This window comes from Manihot esculenta, chromosome 12 (genome assembly GCF_001659605.2).
Source record: "Manihot esculenta cultivar AM560-2 chromosome 12, M.esculenta_v8, whole genome shotgun sequence".
Lineage (NCBI taxonomy): Eukaryota > Viridiplantae > Streptophyta > Magnoliopsida > Malpighiales > Euphorbiaceae > Manihot > Manihot esculenta.
Window position 1 is genome coordinate 5,327,700 of NC_035172.2, and position 19,130 is coordinate 5,346,829.

Genomic DNA, 19,130 nt, shown 5'->3' on the forward strand with positions numbered 1-19,130 from the left:
ACCATCATTTTGATTCGTACAAACTTCAGACCAAAAACTGAACCATAATTTGCATTGGTTGGTTTCAGTTAACTGAATAACTCGGTTTTGTTGACCATTTTTTTAAGAACATTTTCATTAGATTTCAATTATATTTTGATTCTCCATTCCCGATTTTCTTTTTCTTTTCCTTTTTGTTTTTTTGGAGCATTTCATACAGATAAGTTCCACTAAGGGAAGAAAATGGCAATTTCAACAATCCTCCAGATAGGCTCAGAATATATCAATGATACCAAAATTGAGAATAAATCAATTACAATTCATAGCAATAAAAAGCTACACCATGCAAAGTTACACGTTACAAGCCAGAAGAAGATACTACCAGCGCAGTAGACTTGGAGCAATTCTTTTAAGGCTTTGATGGGGTTGGAGAAGATGGAGGTTTCAAATCTGGGTACTGCATCAAAAATTATAAATAAAAAAACGTTAGTGTTTGTTTCTTCAAGTTCAAATTGCAGTAATGAACTTTGACTCAGAATGATAGTCACTTCAGCAGCATATCATGCTGTTTACAGGCACAAAGACATCAAACATTTCAAATCATCAAACCTTATTCAACAAAAACATGAGAAAAAGAAAGAGAGAGAGAGTACATTAGGGTAGGGAGATCGGGAATCAATCTTCAACTTAGGTGTGGAATTCATCAACTGGTTTATGTGTCCATTTTCCGCTTGTTGGCTTTCTGCTGTGGAGAGAGCAACATCAGAGGGTTTGCCATTATTTTCTTCACTCTTCTGACCAACTCCTCCATTAATTCCCAGTTGTGAGCTTTTAGACTTCTTCTTCTTAGGATAAATATGAACAGAAGGGGGCAAAAGGGTTTCTTGTATTGCCTGCAGTTAAGCAAACATCAAAAACAAAAAATTAAATATGACAACCGTAAGAAGAACCGTTCATCTTTGCCTTCTCTTCTTTATCTTTTATTTTGGGGAAATATGCAAATAAGAACAAAAGTGTGAACTGGATGCAGAACAAAAGCTAAGCCAGCAAAAAAAATTTTTCATCTGGGAAATTTGAAAAAATAGATCATGTTGCACACAAAAAATGAACCATTGGGCCAATAACGCTCCAGACGCAACATTTACACTCAAGAATGCCAAAATATTCACTAATGCCGTGTTAATGCAGCATTTACATTTAGAGGGACTAAAATATATACTTAACAAATTTAAATTCAATATAATTATTCTAAATTAATTCTAATTAATTAAATTTGAGCTCATTAAATTTTTATTTAGTTCAATAAAAAATTCAATCTTTTATTTTTTTATTTTTTAAATAGAGAGCTAATGTAGCATTCTATTAAAAATAAACTCATATTTAACCTATTCCCCTTTAAAAATTAAAATTTCAAGGGGTGTTGCCCCCTTGCCAGCCTCCCCCCCCCTAAGCCGGTCATTGCATTGGGCAATGGATGATCTATGACATCTTTGGAGCTCAAATCAAGATAAGAATACTCCATATAGCCTCACAAAGTATGCTTTACAGTGCCATGTGGATTTCCTATTAGCATTTCATCATACCTGTTAAATTTGGATCAGGCCTAACTCACCCCAAAAGCTAGCTCAAGGAGGAGGATTGCCTATGACCCATATAAGGGCACATTACCCTTTCCACAACCGATATGGGATTCAACACACCCCTCACGCCCATAATTCGCCCATAATTCCTATTGGTGCGTGGCATATTTATGGGGCGCCCAACATCGGATGGGAGGCTCTGATACCATGTTAAATTTGGATCAGACCTAACTTACCCCAAAAGCTAGCTCAAGGAGGAGGATTGCCTATGACCCATATAAGGGGCACATTACCCCTTTCCACAACCGATGTGGGATTCAACAATACCCTTGTAAAATCTCCACACTAACTATCATGGAGAAAAACAATCCTATTAACATGAATTTTAAATGTTAAAAAATTACATTGCAAATAAGATTCTACTTGACGCAATAAACTCAATCATAGACAACGGTTTTTTTTTCCTCCATTCAAATGGTTGAATTTCCCATGAAGTATCAGCTACCAGAAAGGTATAATTTAAGAAGCCAACCTAGAATACTTGCATGCAGAATTTTCAACCACGATTCTAGAAATAATTTTGCCTCCCCAGAGTATAAACTGAAGCGAAGCTTTCTTTCGCTTAGTAAATTGCCAAGAAAAGAAGGTTCCTACTAGTCATTTCTGTTGCTCAAACAGGGCCTTGATATGTTAAGATATAAACATAAGAAAATAAACAAAGTAAACAATAAAGAAAATAAGCATACCATCCACCCCTTTTTGCCTCTGACCCCGCCCCTTATTGCATAAGCCTCTTTGAATCCATTCTTGAACAATAATTCTGCCACTCTCATTGAATTACCATCAAAACTACCTTACATAAGGATGAAACAAGGAAGAAATTAATAAAATCAACCAATACATTGACTCTACAATTTGATTCACATTCAGAATATACAAAATAAGCAGTAGGAAACAAAGATTGGTTGTAAACATGTTCTCCAGCTAAATTAGTAACTCTATGCCCAAAATGATGCAAATAAAAAAAAAAGGGTTTTGACCAATTATCTATAACGCTCAATTTGCATATCAGGGATTTTAATTATTAATATCTACATGAATATCACCATGCTATCAATTATCAGATTTAAGCCTGAACTAAGGCCTTGTTTGGTTGGATGGTTGGAGTAAGTAAACTGAGAAAGTAGCATTCAGAAGTGCAAAAACGTCTCTTGTTTGGTTTGCACTTTTTAACTTCTGATAACTAGAGCATTCTAGCTGCTTCATGTAATTAAGTAGGACTTTGCAAATTAAGTTCCATAGAATTTACTAATTTATCCTTTAATTTATTACACTTGAAATTATATTATGGATGCTACTGTCTTTTGTAATTTACAAATAATCTTACTTAAGTTGATTTGCATATCAAACATCCAGCTAAGTAAATTCCTGAAAGTTTACTTTTATTTTGAATCAAACCAGCCATTAGTTATTGACCAAAAAAAAAAAAAAAAAAAAAACAGGCCACAGTGAAACCAGCACATAACTCATGAGTATCCATCAATTTTATCCAGCAATAAATCCATCTTTCACCAATTCTTTCTTTGGAATTGTGTGCCAAAATTATAGCATAGTTACTACCCAATTCCCAATTTTTCTGATGTAACAAGCACCGAGTGAAAAATTCAAGTTAAGAGCTCGAGAAGAGCACTGATTTTGGTACTTACTTGTCAAGAATGCACAAGATGGTGTTTGCTGGGTCTGGAAACTTCTCCAACACATTCTTCACAAACCCATCTTCATCTTCCTCAGAGAATTCAACCTGAACCACACTCTTATTCAACATCTTTAAATTAGGAGACCCCAAAGCTACCAAACTCTTCTTGTCCCTAACATCCAAAAGCTGAGAATCTTTCACTTCCCGCAGTTTTCGAAACGCATCAATGGCAGAGATAAACTTGTATTTCCTCAAGTACTGTTTGGTAACAGGTATAACAACCAGCCAAATGAATGTACACCCAGCAACAAAAAATGGGTTTCTGTTGAAGAAGTCATCAATTGAGACTAAGACAGATTCCAAGTTTATTTTGTCAGAGACATTCTCAGTTGGGGTAGCTAAAGCTTCAGAAGCAAAGGAAGGAAGAGAAGTGATAAGGTGAAAAGCAGAGAAGGAGACAGAAGTTTTCAATAAAAGAGAGTTTCTGAGACATAAGAAATGGTTTTGAAGAGAAGAATTTTTGGCAGATGGGAAATATCCCTGATGAGAATAGGTTTTAGAGGGGGAAAATTTTAGGGTTTTGAGGTGGTTTTGAATGGGTGGTGAAGAAGAAAGGATGATGGAAAGGGACTCCATGATAACCATGACAGAGAGACACTCGCACGCAGAGAGGATAATAAAGATTCCTGACAATGGGTTAGGCTCGTTGGAGCAATGGGGAAGCACTTGTGAATTTTGTGGGAAGGGACTACTGGGCTGTTTACTAGAGCAGTCACTCAAATTGCAAGAGAACTGGTCCCTCCTTTTTAAACCAACCCAGCGGCGTTGAGTTTTAAAGAGTTAAAATTTGGATCATCAAAATTTTTTTGAATTCAAGTTAAACTGAGTTTTGTTTATTTTCAACTCGAATGAAAATATTAATAAATTTAAATTTAGTTTGTCTTGAATTTAAATAAGTGAAGATTTTATTGAGTTTAGTGTTAATAGTTTATAAATAATTTAATTTATTTATAATTATAATAAATTTTAATTTAAAATTTAATATATTTAAAATTAAATATTTTTATTAAATTAATATATATATAAATTAACTTGTAAATATATAAAGAATAATTTCTTATATTTTAATTATTTGAATATTTATAAACTCTATGAGTATAATTAAATTATGCAGAATTAAATTTTTAAAAAAATTAAGTTTAATTATGTAAAATTTAAATTTAATTTTTTTTATAATATTAATTTCCTCCAACTTAACAAAATTGTTTATAAGTTTATTTATAAGTTTATATATAAATTTAAAAAAAAATTAAGCTCATAAATTTTAATCAGTATAATATTATAAAACTAAAACTAAAATTTAAGTTTGAATTTTTTTTTTGAATCAAATTTAAGTTTGAATTTGACATCAATACAATTTAATTAGAATTTAATCAAATCAAATTTTAATAGCTTACGAATAATTCGATCAATTTACGCTTCTACTACTCGTCTTTCCATTTGCAGTGCTATTTTAGATTTTCTCTTAATTTATATGTCAATTATCTTTTTTCAATTTTATCTGTTGTCTGTATTTTTTATTCAATTTATTTTTTATAAAAATTAAAAAATAGAGTTATATTAGTTAAAAAGTAATAAAATTTAAGTTTTATTAAAATAATAAAATCATTAGTGGTAACATATGGTTTAATTAAATATTAAGAGATGTGAATTTTTATTTAGTAAAAGTTAAATAATTAATAAAAAATGGTGGTAAAATAAAATAAAATAAAATATGTTAATTATAATATGAAGAAGAACAAAAGATGATATTTTAAAACAGTTAAAAATGAAAAACAAATAAACATTATGAAATTAAAAAAATAGTATTTTTTTTTAAAAAAATTATAATAATTTTCTTACTTTTTATGTAAAAAATTTTAAATATCACTTCAAGTGAGATGACGAGAGGATTTCGAGTTCGACAACTAAGATAATTTCTTTATCATAAAATTGGGAAATGTTTTACGAGTTGAATTTGTATAAAATTAGCATAAATTATAAATTAGTTTCTTAAATATTTAAAAATCATACATAAGTCTAATTTTATTTTTGTATGAAAAGTAAAACCATTGCATTTATGTTTTACTGACAAATTAATTTATGAAATTAAATTGACTATTCGTTTTATTGCCTTTATTTTCAATTTGAAAAAAAAATTCTTTAAAATTTATTTTATTTCAAAGTAGTCATTGCATCTAAATTTATATACAAGTAATTATATAGTTCATAAAAATATTAAATATTTTGTTTGTGGATATTTAAATACTTTGCATTAGGCATAACTAAATTGAAAGTTATTAAGCTATTGTAGATAGTGATATTATTGCATTAGATGCATCCCTTTACTTATAATGGGCGACCATTTATAGATGATCCATACATTTCAAAATGCGTCTGGCAGAAAAACCTGATTACTTCCAGGCAGGCCAAGACAGCCTTCATACATATGCTTCTCACTTCGCCAGAAATACTATTTTGCTATTCATACGACTTAATTAACTATCTCATTTTTTTGCTCAAGCAAATTGAAACATCACGGATGCTCTTGCTGTTTCACCATATTCATCAAACTCTTTCCCAAAAACAAAAATTACATCATAGAAGAAAAGCGTCAATTTTCACAGAAAATGCTTCACCAAGCTGAACATTGAATAATTGTAGATTAAATAATCTCAATGTACCATCCCGCTTGGGTTTATTCAACCCAATATAATCTTATACGATTTAACTGAAATGAGTCTGACCATCACAGAAAACAGCTCACCAATGTAAATGGAAGGGGAGAAAAGAATAGCAGCATATACACAGAAAACAGAGTGCATATATTAGAGGATCAAAGTATGTCTTGTACAACAAATTAAAAATTAATAGGACAGTTTTTTTTTTTTTTTTCTTTTTTGGGTCTTTTTTAGATAACTAAGTTCATTCATACAACATCAAAGGACTGAAGGGTTAAGGCTAACAGTTAAAATCAGGATCATAGTCACCTCTTTCGCCATCTTTACTACTAACTAGTGAAGATATGGGGCCTGGTACTGGTAGCCATTTCCAAAGTAGTTGCCATGACTGGGAGAGAAGTTGTAAGTAGCAGAACCCATTAGAGGGGCAACATGATTGTCAGTGGGTCCAGGGTAAACATACGGTCTGTCATACACGTACTGCGGATACCTATCAGTGACTCTAGGATAGAATGTTTTGTCAGCAGTAACGTTAGTGACACGGGGCCCACATCCAACGCCATTAGCACGTGGTCTCTTGGGTTGAGGCTTTGCAACTTCAGTCGCTCTTTTCTTGTCTGCCTTGGCCTTCTCCAGCTGAATAAGGCGCTTTTGGAGTGGGTCAACAGGATACTGCTCCTCAAGCTTATGCTCTTCAATGCACTTTATCACAGCTTTAAGAGCAGTCAGCTCTCGCTCATTGACATCATTCTGAGACAAAACAAAATAATAAAATTTTTAAGCGATATAGAAATGCATTAAAAAATGGTTAATTTACGCAACTTCATTGAACATCTGCAATGGCGACAACTCTAATAGATCTCCAATATGAATAATAATCACAATGCATGACCTTCATGTAGGAAGAAAGAAAAATTCACAAAAACAGCTACCAGATCCAGTAAGCTTAATCAAGTTAATGTTTGAAGGTTTAAGAAGCTGGCCCCAAAACCCTGTGAACTGACAAGTTATAAGCACATTCACAATTCTGCTATTGTAGGTTTGACACTTCTTTGGGTTTAGTACCTCCCCTCCCCCTCCTTTTCTTCCCTCCCTCCCTTTTCCTACTCTCCCCTTCTTTCCTTCACCTTAAACTATGGTTTTGCCTTTTTGTAACTAATCTAAAACTACAAGGACTATTCGATTACCACTTACCACCAATCTGAGACAAAAAAAAAAAACAAGAAATTTTGAGCAAGGTCTCGCAACAAATTTAATAATGAGGATCAAGGGCATGATGAACACTTGTGTTGAATATGGAACCAATGCAAATGCAAACATAGATGTGCATAATATACTTTAAAAGATCACATATGGTGCCAGGATATACATAAACTATATTAGCCTTTTTCTATCTTTTACATGCACACAATTACCATTCGCTCCCATGAATAACAAGAATCATAGTTCTCTAAATATTTGGATTGAGCTGATCTTAGACAAAAATCCATATGAATGAGATAACTTCCTAGCTGGAATTGTCAACAAGAAAATTATAAATACATAAACAATTAATAGCACTATAATTGACAGTTGAGGCAAAATACACACCTGCACAATGCATCAAAAGCCAAGTTGCAAGGAGAGGATAATATAGAGAGCACATACCTGCATGGCAGTTGGTGATGCACTTCCAGGTTTGACAGATGATGAAGTTTTTCTTGCCTCCTTCAAGTATGATTTGAGTAAAGGTACTGGTGAAAATTGTTCGGTCAACTCAAAAGCAAAAGCCAAGTTAACTGCATCAATTTGCCTACCACTATTGATCAGTACTTCAATAACACCTGAAGGATCCATAATTTAAAAGATGAAAAAAAAATAGTTAGCAACAGAAAGTTGCAAAACCAGAAAAATGAAAGAAAGCAATAGATTGTGTTCTTCTTAATAGATAAATCACCATAGCTCTATAAACATCACCGAACATGCAATAGAAAGACAAACCTGGCATCTTCTCTGACAAGCCAAGAAAACGACAGAGTACAGCAGCTTGGCGACGACGAGAAACCATTGGAATTAGCCTGGATAGTTCTTCCTCATCAAAATCAGATGCGATACCAAAGGTGGCCAGAAGTTGCAAGAAAGCATGTGCCTCCAAGGAGTTCCCATTGCTAGCATCCATATCTAGCCCATCCAACTTGGGTTTCCATTCTTCAGCAATTGCCTTTGCCTGCTCCTTAATATCTTCAGAGATTACATCAGAAACGGAAACTAGATCTGTACATGCAAGCAAAATGCTGAGGCACTCCATCAACATGATACAGGTGCGACGAAGACCCAAAAGGGCCGAGTCTTTCTTTCCATCAAAGGTTGGCACTTCCATGGGATAGAAATCTTCCAACGAGTTCAAGACCAGTTGCGCTGGGTTTTCTGCAGCTTTTAAGGCAAGTGGAATTTCCTCCCTCAGGACAGCAAGGTTCTTTCTATTATCTGATATAAATTTGTGCAGCCCTTCTGAGTCCATTACTTCACATAGTTTGACCAACTCTGGATAAGATATCACCTCCACATTTCCATTTTCAGAAGAATTATTACTCTCTTCCAAATTACTTTCAGCAGCCATAGTATCAGCTGGTTGGTCTTCAACAGTTGGGGGCTCACCTTGCACATCAATGGTTACAACAGCAGGTTCCACAGGTGATACCTTCCTGTGCTTCTCTAGAGCATTAGTAATGGCAAAGACAGCAGCATCTCTTTTCTCCTGGAGCCTCTCCAGTGAAGCTTGTTCCTTGGCAACCACAGCAGCTTCCCGCTTCTCCAACAATTCTTGGGCTTTTCTTGTTTTGGTTTCATACTCTTTCTCCTGGTCTTCTAACTCATGAAAGCGCCTTTTCAAGGATCTTTCAAGCCCATGGAAATGTTCTTCAAGTTCTTTCCATTTCAAGTTCAGTGTTACAGCCCGGTGACTTTCAAGCTCAGCAAATGCTTTCTGAAGCTGCTGGATCTTAGAGGTTGTGGAGTCTATGAGTGTTACAACTGATTCAGTATCTTCCATGGCAGAATAGCTGGATAGAGGAAATGGGATAAAGGAAATTAAAATGAGAAGAAAGTAATATACAATATATTAAGACAAATGAAACATGTTGCATAACTTGCATATGCATTAATGCAATACAGAAGAAAAACACAACTAAAATGCAAGAAAACAATAAACTGAACAACAAATCAAAATAAGGCTTAACACAATTGACAAGTGAACTACTTGAACAAAGTTGATAATCATTTCCCAACAGCCCTGGTATTTATTTGCGACATCACATAAATCAAAGTACAAATCATCAGAAAACTGCAGAAAGTTTATAAAGAAGGAAGAAAATCAATACATTTACTCAATTAGACTGGCTCTGATCAATCTCAGATTGAGGCACATGACTGGAAGCAAGCAACAATCTGTAGCTAACAACTTTCAAGAGCTAAAACAATATACTTTGACATGGTTAAAGCACAAAGAGAGAGAGAGAGAGAGAGAGAGCTCAATCATGTACAGCACTTCCCCAATCCTATTTTTTATTCTTCTAAACTCCCAAGAAATCTAGCCGATGTGCTATTTACTCTCACTGCAGTGTTAGGGGATAATGAACTTAAAATCTGCCCTCAGTTATCCCAATTAATATTACTTAACAATTAATTTTGATTCATGTCAGTTACCAAAATAGGATGTTAACTAAGGTAAGCACATATATCCAAAGTTGCATCCCTGAGTAACCCAATCATAAGCACAGCACACTATATTCAAAAGAATAAATGCCAAAGCCAACTAATACTCGACATAACCGAAGTGCTAAAAGAGTGAATGCCAACAAAAAAATTTTAGCACAAATAAACCATTATAGAAATCACACAAACAGACAAACGCAAACTCTCTAGCATACAAATGCATACGAGATCAGTTAACATTTTTATCAGAAAACAAACAATAGCTTACCACTGGCTCGAATACACCAAACCCTAGATCGAGCAAAATAGACTAACAAGATGACTGAAACCCTGAAGAAAGAGAGCTAAACCATCAGAAAAGCAAAATTAAAGAGAACACAAACCCAAAACAGAAGCTACAAAAACCAACAATCAAGAACACGGGAAATTCAAAAAATAAGTAAAAAATTAATTATGAAGGCAAGTATTTCCCAAGAAAAATTCCCCAACAACTGCATCCAGCAAGCAAGAGTGAAATTGGAGAAAATTACAGCAAAATGGGGGCCAATTTGGAGGAAAACGACAAAGCCGATCTGGAAAAAAAAGATTCAAAAATACGAACAAAATGATAAAGAAATTAGCAGAAAAAAAGAGAAATACCTGAGTGATTGGAGCAAAATATATGAAGAAAACGTGGAAATTGAGCAGCCAAACGATCAATCCATGGTGGTAGATTGGGGAGAGTTGGTGTGTGGCTGCTACTCTACAATCCCTAGAGAAAGAGAAAGAGATAGAGAGAAGGGAAAGTTAAGACTTAAGAGGAGGAAAAAGGGCGCATGATATCGCAGACGTTGCCCTCTATCTTTTGCTTTTTTCAGGGCAGTCTCTTTTTTGCTATTTCACAGATGGAACTGATTTCTCTGCTTGGAGTTGGAGTGGTTTCAGCGAAATTCAGAGTGCCTGAAAAGTTGTAAAACGTGGGCCCACTCTTAAATGGGTAGCTGTATGATCGATGCCTATCCAGCCGAAGGATTGGCCCAGTCCATTTTAAGGAAAACCTGTACAAATAAATTTAAAAAATTATTAATTAGTTCATATAAAATATGAAAATTTATTAATTAATCTTTTAATTTTAAAAACATAATATAATATTTTTAATTTTTTTAAAATATTAAATAATTAAAATTAATGAATGAATTAATAAATAAATTTTATAATATTTTAATATATTTTTTAAAATTATATTATAGAGAATAAATTATAATTTAATTATCTATAAACTAAATTGAATAAATTACTATTAAGTTTTTAGAGTTTTAAGAAATTATTTAGATAATTTCTATTTTAAAATAATTTAATTAAAATATTTTTATATTTTATAAATTTAAATTTTTAATTTTTTATAAAAATAGTTAATTAATTTATTTGAATTAAAATATGAATATTTAAAATTATATAAATTAAATAATAAATAAAATTAAAATTATAAATATTTAAAACAGTTAACATTAAAAAAAGACTAAATATTATATTTATAAAATATAAAAATATTTTAATTTAATGATTTAAAAATTAAAACCAATTCATAAATTTTCTAAAAAATTTTAAAACTCAATAGTAATGTTTCAAAAAAAAATTAGATTAATGTTTTTGTTTTTTATTTATTTGTTTGTATCTATACATGTTTTAAACTCATTTATCAATTTATATTGCCTGCAATTATAAATTAATAAAATTTGAAAAATAAAAAGTAATACATTTAAATTGTTTATTTGGTATTGCGGTTTAATGACAATAATTGATTTTGAGAAAAAAATTATTTTAAATGTTATTATAAAAAAATAATTTAAAAAGAAGTTTTGATTTTGTCATTTTAGTATTCTTATAGCGAAAACTAATCAATTTTATTTTAAATTATTTTTAATATTTTTTAAATAATATATTTAAGTCGTAATTTTCTCAATTTTATAACAACGATAAAGTTATTATTTCTTTTTGAAATAAAAATTGAAAATTGAAGAGTAAAATTTAAAATCTCTCAGAAAAATAGAAATTGGAGATCGAAAAGGAGAATCTGAAATCTCTCTATGTGGGTACAAAATTACTCATCCTTGTTTTAAAGAATAATCGAAAAGAAGAATTCAATCTGCACCCATGACTTTCCAAGATCTCGAATTTGCAATAAATATGAAATTGTATAATTTTAGACCTATTTAATTGAGGTAAGGTAATTTAGAAATATCAAATTTTCAACAAGTTTTCGTATATTTTGTGATTTTTTTTCTTATTTATTAATAATATATGCATCAGTTTGTGATAAATATGAAGAAGTAAATCATCATCTCAATAATAAAAGTCATTAGTATGACTCCCTTTGTTAAGTAGTATACAGTTTTGGTGAAGAGGCGTATTTTCTCATTAGCTGAATAGGTAATTATATGCAGTGTTTACAGTGTTTGACTATAACTCTAAGTCTAAGATAAATATACAGCTAATAGAATTACAAATACAACAAATAATAAGGCCTTATCGTCTAACATGCCCCCGCAAGTTGATCTATCGATGTGGAACGATAGTCAACTTGTCCCGTAGGAATAAAAACCGGCCTTTAGCTAAAGGTTTCGTTAAAATATCTGCAATTTGGTCTTTTGTGGATAGATAACGAACCTGTAACTCTTTGTTGGCTACTCTATCACGAACAAAATGGACATCAATCTGGACATGTTTCATTCGACTATGATGAACGGGATTGATAGTCAAAGATGTAGCTCCCATATTATCACACCAAAGACTCGGTGTTTGCACAGAAAGACCAAGCTCGTGGAGCAAATTTTGAATCCACAGAATTTCTGATGTAGTATTAGCAATTGCTCGATACTCCGCTTCAGTGGACGACCGAGATACACTCTTTTGTTTTCTTGAGCTCCACGAAATTAAGTTGCGACCCAAATAAATAGCATATCCCGTGGTAGATTTTCTATCTTCAACTGACCCGGCCCAGTCAGCATCACTATAAGCATGCAACTGATTTAATGTAGTCGGCCGCAGAATTAACCCATAATCAGAAGTTCCCTTCAAATATCGAAGTATACGTTTGACCTCTTGCCAATTTAGTTCAGAGGGAGAATGCATAAACTGTGCTAATCGATTAACTGAGAATGCGATTTCTGGCCGTGTAAAAGACAAGTACTGCAAACTCCCAATTGTACTTCGATAAAGTGTTATATCAGACAATGCAGTAGTTGCTGATGTAGCCTCTATTTTCGAAACTGTAGCTGGTGTGGAAACTTGTTTGGCTTCAGTCATTTTCACTCGATGGAGCAAATCTTTGATATACTTTGTCTGAAACAGAAAAAGATTGCCATGCTGCCATGTTGCCTGAATCCCAAGAAAATAATGTAGAGGTCCTAAACTGTTGAGCAAAAATTTGGCCTGAAGTCTCTTCTCTACATTTTGAAGAAGCCCAGAATCATTCCCTGTTAAAAGGAGGTCATCAACATATACTAAACAATACAAAACAGAAGAACCCTGCTTAAGAATAAATAAGGAATGATCAAGCTTAGATTGGTAAAAACCACAATCCTTCAACGCATCACGTAAGCAATGATTCCATTGGCGAGGTGCCTGTTTTAAGCCATACAAAGAGCGATGTAGCCGACAAACTGAATTAGGTTGTGAAGCATCAACATAACCTGGTGGTTGCATCATATATACAGTCTCATTAAGTTTGCCATGGAGAAATGCATTTGAAACATCATATTGAGTGACTGTCCACTTGTTTGAAACTGCAATACTAAGTACTGTGCGAATAGTCGTGGGTTTGACGACCGGTGAAAAAGTTTCAGCATAATCTTCACCCGGACGTTGATGGAAACCTTTTGCAACCAAACGCGCCTTGTATCGCGCAATAGACCCATCCGCATTCTCTTTAACCCGGAATACCCATTTACAACCCACGACATTTGCATCCTTCGGCAGTTCAGTTAACTCCCAAGTACCAAGTTGTAACAGAGAATTGAGTTCAGATGCCATAGCTTCACGCCATTCACGAAATTGCTTTGCTTCAGTAACACTTTTAGGCTGCCTTGGTGGTAAAACAGACACAAGAACCTTGGGCTTCGAATGACTTGTCTTAGAACGTGTTAACATAGGATGAGCATTAGAAGAAACAGGGTGCGACGGAGCTTCAATAGCAGGCAGAACAGTATGTTCAGTCGCAACACTAGAGTCAACAGCAAGCGGAACCACCGAAGCAGCAGGCACACAGTCTTGACCCGAACCAGAGTTGTCAATAAGACCAATAGTTGGAGTTGTCACCGAACCAGAGTTGTCAGTAACAGCAGAAGCAGGTATGTGTGAATGTATAGTTGATGTCGCAACACCTGTAGCAGATGGAAAAATCTGATTGGTGCGATCCAGAGGAGCTGGTGGTGGCCCAAGGATACCAGAATATGAATTCAAAGGAGGTGTGAATTTGGATTTGATCAAAACCTGCTGTTCCTGCACTTTAGGAAAATAAAATTGCTGCTCATCAAATACCACATCACGAGAGATATATAACCTGTTGGAAGTGACATCTAGACACTTGTATCCTTTATGTATGGCACTGTACCCAACAAACAAACACAAAACAGATCTATTCTCAAGTTTATGCTTATTATATGGTCGTAGAAGAGGATAGCAAACACAGCCAAAGGTTCGAAGCTCATGTAAATTTGGTTTCTTCTTAAACAATTTCTCAAACGGTGAACAATTAGGTAACAAAGATGTGACAACTCTATTCATCGCATACACAGCCGTTTCAAACGCAAAATCCCAATATCGAAGTGAAACAGAAGCATGATTTAATAAGGCAAGACCAGTTTCCACTATATGACGATTTTTTCTCTCCGCACACCCATTTTGTTGCGGTGTATAAGGACACGAAACCCGTAAAGAGATACCATTGTCACGAAGAAAAGGTGCTAACGACCTAAACTCCCCACCCCAATCACACTGGAATATTTTAATTTTCTGTTCAAAAAACTTTTCAACAAAAGCTCGAAACTGCACAAAGGTGTTATAAACTTCAGATTTAGTTTTTAAACAATACACCCAAGTGTACTTACTATAATGGTCATAGAACAAGACATAATAACGATTTCCATTGGCAGAAACAACTGGGGATGGACCCCACACATCAGAACAAACAAGTTCTAAAGGAGCAGAAGCAGTGAAATTAGACAAAGAAAATGGCAAACGATGAGCTTTAGAGACACTACAAGCAGAACACAAAGAATGTTTATTTGATTCAAATGAAATATTATTTGATCTCAAAGTTGAAATAACTGCTCGGTTATGGGCATGTCCCAGCCGAGAATGCCAACATGAAACAGAAACATGATGAACAGAAGCAAAAGGAGACTTTGAAGGGAAGAACTTGTAGAGACCACGATCAACCGGACCTTTGTGAAGCACTCTCTTCGTGCGGATATCCTTAACAAGAAAGTAATCAGGAAAGAATTCCAATGAGACCAAATTATCACGAGAAAAAGCATTAACAGACATAAGACTAAAGGGAGATTGCGATGAATATAGAACATTATTCAAGCGAAATTTAGAGTTGTCACATAAAACAGTGCTACCAATATGAGTAATCGGAATTGTATTACCATTGCTCACAGTTACTTCATCGGGTCCATGATACTCAGCTTCCAGTGACAGATTACTCAGAGACCCAGTCAAATGATGTGTGGCTCCTGTATCCGCGATCCATGGCTGAGCCAGTGGTGAGTTCGAAGTTGGAACAGCATGATGAACCTGTGGAGTTTTGCGAGGACTAGGGCACTGACGAGACATATGACCTGTGCCATTGCAATTATAACATACAACAGTACCTCCAGAAGACTGCTGTCGTGTAGAACGATCAGATGAACCATAACGATCAGAGGAATTATAACCACGACCACCCCACTGATTCCTCCCACCTCTGCCACGCTGACCACTGTTTTGTCTAGAAAAAGATTCCTTACTGCTATACAACGCAGTAGCAGGGGACAAAACAGCAGTTTTTCCTAGTTTATTAAGTTGTTGTTCTTCAGACAGTAATAACCCCCGCAACTCATCGAAACTGATTGGCTGTAAACGTGCTTCAATAGAACGAACAAAAGGTCTATAGTCGGGACCAAGTCCGTCAAGAATAGCACCAACAAAATCTTCATCAGATATAGAACTTTGTAATGCCTGCAATTGATTAAACAATGACTTTGCCCGTTGCAAATACACTTCAATAGACTCACTACTTTGATCAAGATGATGAATCGCGCTTTTGAGGTGGCGGATCTGAGTTCGACAACCAACAGAGAAAGATGTAGCCAACTTATTCCAGGCTTCCAAGGCAGAGGACACACCAACAACGTTGTTTAACAACGGCTCAGTTAAGGAGGAATTGATCCATCCAAGGACAATCTGATCCTCTAAATACCAGGTAGTGAACGCAGGATTTGGAGTATTATTAGCAAGCACAGGAGTTGGAGGAGTGAAATTTGGGTTAATATGATTTTCAAGATTGTACCCTCTTATGATAGGCAAGATCTGGGTTTTCCATAGAATATAATTGCTAGAAGTCAATTTGACACTAAGCTGATTGGAGACATTTGGAACAGAGGAAAAAGAAGTAAAGACAGAAGGAGTAATCGAAGATTCACGAGCAGGAGAAGTAGAAGAAATAGAAGGGGTTGTCGTATCTGAGATCTCACTACTTGAACTCATGGTAATTAACCCTAGATGGGCTTTGATACCATATACAGTTTTGGTGAAGAGGCGTATTTTCTCATTAGCTGAATAGGTAATTATATGCAGTGTTTACAGTGTTTGACTATAACTCTAAGTCTAAGATAAATATACAGCTAATAGAATTACAAATACAACAAATAATAAGGCCTTATCGTCTAACAAGTAGTCATGACGTTGAAAAGATTCAAATGAATCCTATTGATCTTCTGCTTAAGTCCTTATAATTTTTAAAATATTTAAAAATGTATCATCAATAAAACGTGAATTATAGTACTTGTTCATAAATAGATCTGTGCAATTGGTCGGTTTAATTTCGAGCTGAATTGAATTGAAAAATTGAAAAATTAAAATTTAAAAATATTAGAAATCGAATTAAATCGATTATTAAAATAATTGAATTGAACTAAATCGATAAAAATTAGTTCGATTCGATTCAGTTATATCAAAACTTAACTTTATAAATTTAACACGTTTAGATTTGTGCCGCTGATTGAGTTTGATAAAGGAGGAGATGAAAGAGAGATGAAAGAGATTGTGCTTATACTGTTGGTTAGATTGAATTGAGTAATAGTCAGTATAATAATGTATAGTAAAATTAATTAATTTTTTTAGTTATTATTTAACATATTTAAATTGAATTAAATTAAAAATTAAATAATATAAAAATATTAATTAAATTAAACTTAAAATTTTAACTAATCAAATTATTAAACTAAAATTATTGATTCAATTCAATTTCACCGTTTGAATCGAAATAAGATCTCCATATTCATTATTGAATTTGAATTATTGAACATACTTTTTGGCAAATGTGAAACCCAAGTCCTGTGAGTTGAAGTTTTGGAGTTGGTGTGTATATGAACTTTCAACTGCGCAAGGCAGTGGGCTACATTTTTCCATTGTCTTTTTAAAATTTCCAATTAACCAGAAATTTCCCACTTCCATCATGCTAATTGATTATTTCACAATTTGTGAATTTAATTTATAATTTAAAATTATATTAAAATTAATTGATCTTATTCATAGTTAAACTTGAAACTTTTCTCACCAAAAACTGAATTTTTTTAAAAATAAAGGCTGAATTAAATAAAATTTTAAATTAATAGAAATTAAATTGAATAAATAAATCACAACTAAAAATTAAAAACATTCCTAATTGCAATATTAAACTATCAATTTAATTTTGTTTTAATTTGGAATCAACTGTGGCCTTTTTCTTTTTAATTGCAAAAAAGGCATTATTAAGCTATAAAATTTGTTGCCCACTTAATTTCAAGTAAATATTTTTCTTTTAAAAAAATTAAATAAGGTATAAAGTTCGAATTCAATCAATAAACTATATAATATCTCATAATGGGCAGATAAAAAATCTTGAATTTGAGATACTGCTCGTATGAAATTGAAATACAGATAAAAATATTTTTATTAACATTTCCATTTTGAACATTATTTTTTTTTTTCTGATGTGATGTTATAGGATTAATAATTATAAAATGGTGAAATTGAGAAAAGACCACATTTTCTTTTTTTCCACTATACGAGTCTCTTGATTAGGTGAATCATTCTTTTAATCATTTAACTTCAAAGATTTATTCACTTAAAGATGTAAATCTCAAATTATTATTATTTTTTTTTTCAAATTAGTATTATTAAATTACATTTCTTTAAGATTATTATTATGATGACTGTGACTTTTTGCACTATTAGGAATATAATTTTTTAAAAATTATTCTATTAAAATAGGAAAGAAATATTATTTAGTACAATCAGAAAACTAAAAACCCTATACTCCTAAGCTGGGGATTGAAGAAAAAGTCGCCGCTGCCATTAATGCCACCAGGAACGGACTGCAATGGTCGCTGAAAAAGCAAATAAAGCTAAAATAGAGCACAGGCAATCAAGAGAACCTCCAATCTCAAACATATTTGAGCTGTTTAGCCAGAGAACAAAAAGAACAGCCAATGAGACATCTGAACTGCCGGAATGGATGCTGGTCAGAGCTCAAGAGCCATTATAGAAAGCCTTGAGGTTCAATAATCCTGCCTAAGGATCGGCACACGGATCCAAAAACGAGCTGTATTTAAACTAAAATTTGTCTAAACCTCCACACGGTGAAACAACAGATCTAGAGCCATACTGACGCACATGCAGATGAAACCAAGGAACCAGAAAAAGAAGGTAATGAGCATCTACAAAGAAGAGTCGCCTTCCTCCTTCACGAGCACGTGGAACTCATAAATTCAGGCTCTGTTCTTAAGCTCTTTCCACCTGCAAGTAAAAACCAAGCACAAAGAAAAATGGAAAAGAAAAAAAAAACTGACTAAGCAGATCTATAGGAATCCCTGAACAACTCCATATAATTGGCTTTTCAAGAAACAAAAGGAAAAAACTAAAGAAAAACTAACCACTTGAAGGTAGGGAAGGGCAAACCACCTCCGGACAGAAAGGAGGGAGGCTCTCCTCTGCCCAGACGGGCCAGAAGGAAGCCGATGAGACGACATACGTGAAAGAGCGATTCTCTCAGTAAAAAAGAAAACAGAAAAACGAGAGCTAGACGAAAACGGAAATGACGTGCTATATTATTATTATTAAATGCAATTCACATTAATTTTAATATTAGGAAGATATATTTTTTTGTTTAAAATAGAAATTAGAAATTAATTTAGTAAAAATTTAATATTTTTAAATTTATTCGGATAATTTAATTTG

General features: G+C 33.4%; 2 protein-coding genes and 1 long non-coding RNA gene across 7 annotated transcripts; all 3 read right to left on the reverse strand.

Moving 5' to 3' along the window:
- Positions 1-247: 247 nt before the first annotated feature.
- LOC110628429 (rhodanese-like domain-containing protein 4A, chloroplastic) lies at positions 248-4,032 on the reverse strand. Its single transcript, XM_043949020.1, has 4 exons — positions 3,266-4,032; positions 2,306-2,408; positions 633-872; positions 248-436 (listed from the first exon to the last, which is right to left on the reverse strand). The coding sequence occupies exons 1-4, from the start codon at positions 3,898-3,900 to the stop codon at positions 389-391; spliced, it is 1,026 nt and encodes a 341-aa protein (XP_043804955.1). The 5' UTR covers positions 3,901-4,032; the 3' UTR covers positions 248-388.
- A 2,066-nt stretch (positions 4,033-6,098) lies between these two features.
- On the reverse strand, positions 6,099-10,522 carry LOC110627949 (FRIGIDA-like protein 3). Of its 5 annotated transcripts, XM_021774365.2 has the most exons (6): positions 10,308-10,485; positions 10,199-10,240; positions 9,937-9,998; positions 7,956-9,016; positions 7,623-7,798; positions 6,099-6,725 (listed from the first exon to the last, which is right to left on the reverse strand). In XM_021774365.2, exons 4-6 carry the CDS (start codon positions 9,004-9,006, stop codon positions 6,309-6,311), a joined length of 1,644 nt encoding a protein of 547 aa, XP_021630057.1. In that variant the 5' UTR covers positions 9,007-9,016; positions 9,937-9,998; positions 10,199-10,240; positions 10,308-10,485; the 3' UTR covers positions 6,099-6,308. The 5 variants fall into 5 exon arrangements, with proteins under 5 accessions (XP_021630057.1, XP_021630056.1, XP_021630060.1 ...); XM_021774364.2 differs by lacking the exon at positions 10,199-10,240 and having other exon boundaries at positions 10,308-10,508; XM_021774368.2 differs by lacking the exon at positions 9,937-9,998 and having other exon boundaries at positions 10,308-10,486.
- A 7,605-nt stretch (positions 10,523-18,127) lies between these two features.
- On the reverse strand, positions 18,128-19,034 carry LOC110628661. Its single transcript, XR_002490093.2, has 2 exons — positions 18,827-19,034; positions 18,128-18,689 (listed from the first exon to the last, which is right to left on the reverse strand). It is a non-coding gene; the product is annotated as an uncharacterized LOC110628661 (long non-coding RNA).
- Between the last annotated feature and the right edge of the window lie 96 nt (positions 19,035-19,130).

What these genes read in the sequence shown, in the direction of transcription:
- LOC110628429 (XM_043949020.1), bottom strand. Translation starts at nt 3,900, where the DNA reads ATGGTTATCATGGAGTCCCTTTCCATCATCCTTTCTTCTTCACCACCC. An exon ending in ATCTTGTGCATTCTTGACAA is followed by an intron (nt 2,409 to 3,265) that starts GTAAGTACCAAA and finishes TATGTAAGGTAG; the next exon opens with TTTTGATGGTAATTCAATGA. An exon ending in CCCGATCTCCCTACCCTAAT is followed by an intron (nt 437 to 632) that starts GTACTCTCTCTC and finishes TTTTTGATGCAG; the next exon opens with TACCCAGATTTGAAACCTCC.
- LOC110627949 (XM_021774367.2), bottom strand. Translation starts at nt 9,006, where the DNA reads ATGGAAGATACTGAATCAGTTGTAACACTCATAGACTCCACAACCTCT. An exon ending in CTTGTCAGAGAAGATGCCAG is followed by an intron (nt 7,799 to 7,955) that starts GTTTGTCTTTCT and finishes TGGATCCTTCAG; the next exon opens with GTGTTATTGAAGTACTGATC. An exon ending in CATCACCAACTGCCATGCAG is followed by an intron (nt 6,726 to 7,622) that starts GTATGTGCTCTC and finishes GTTTTGTCTCAG; the next exon opens with AATGATGTCAATGAGCGAGA.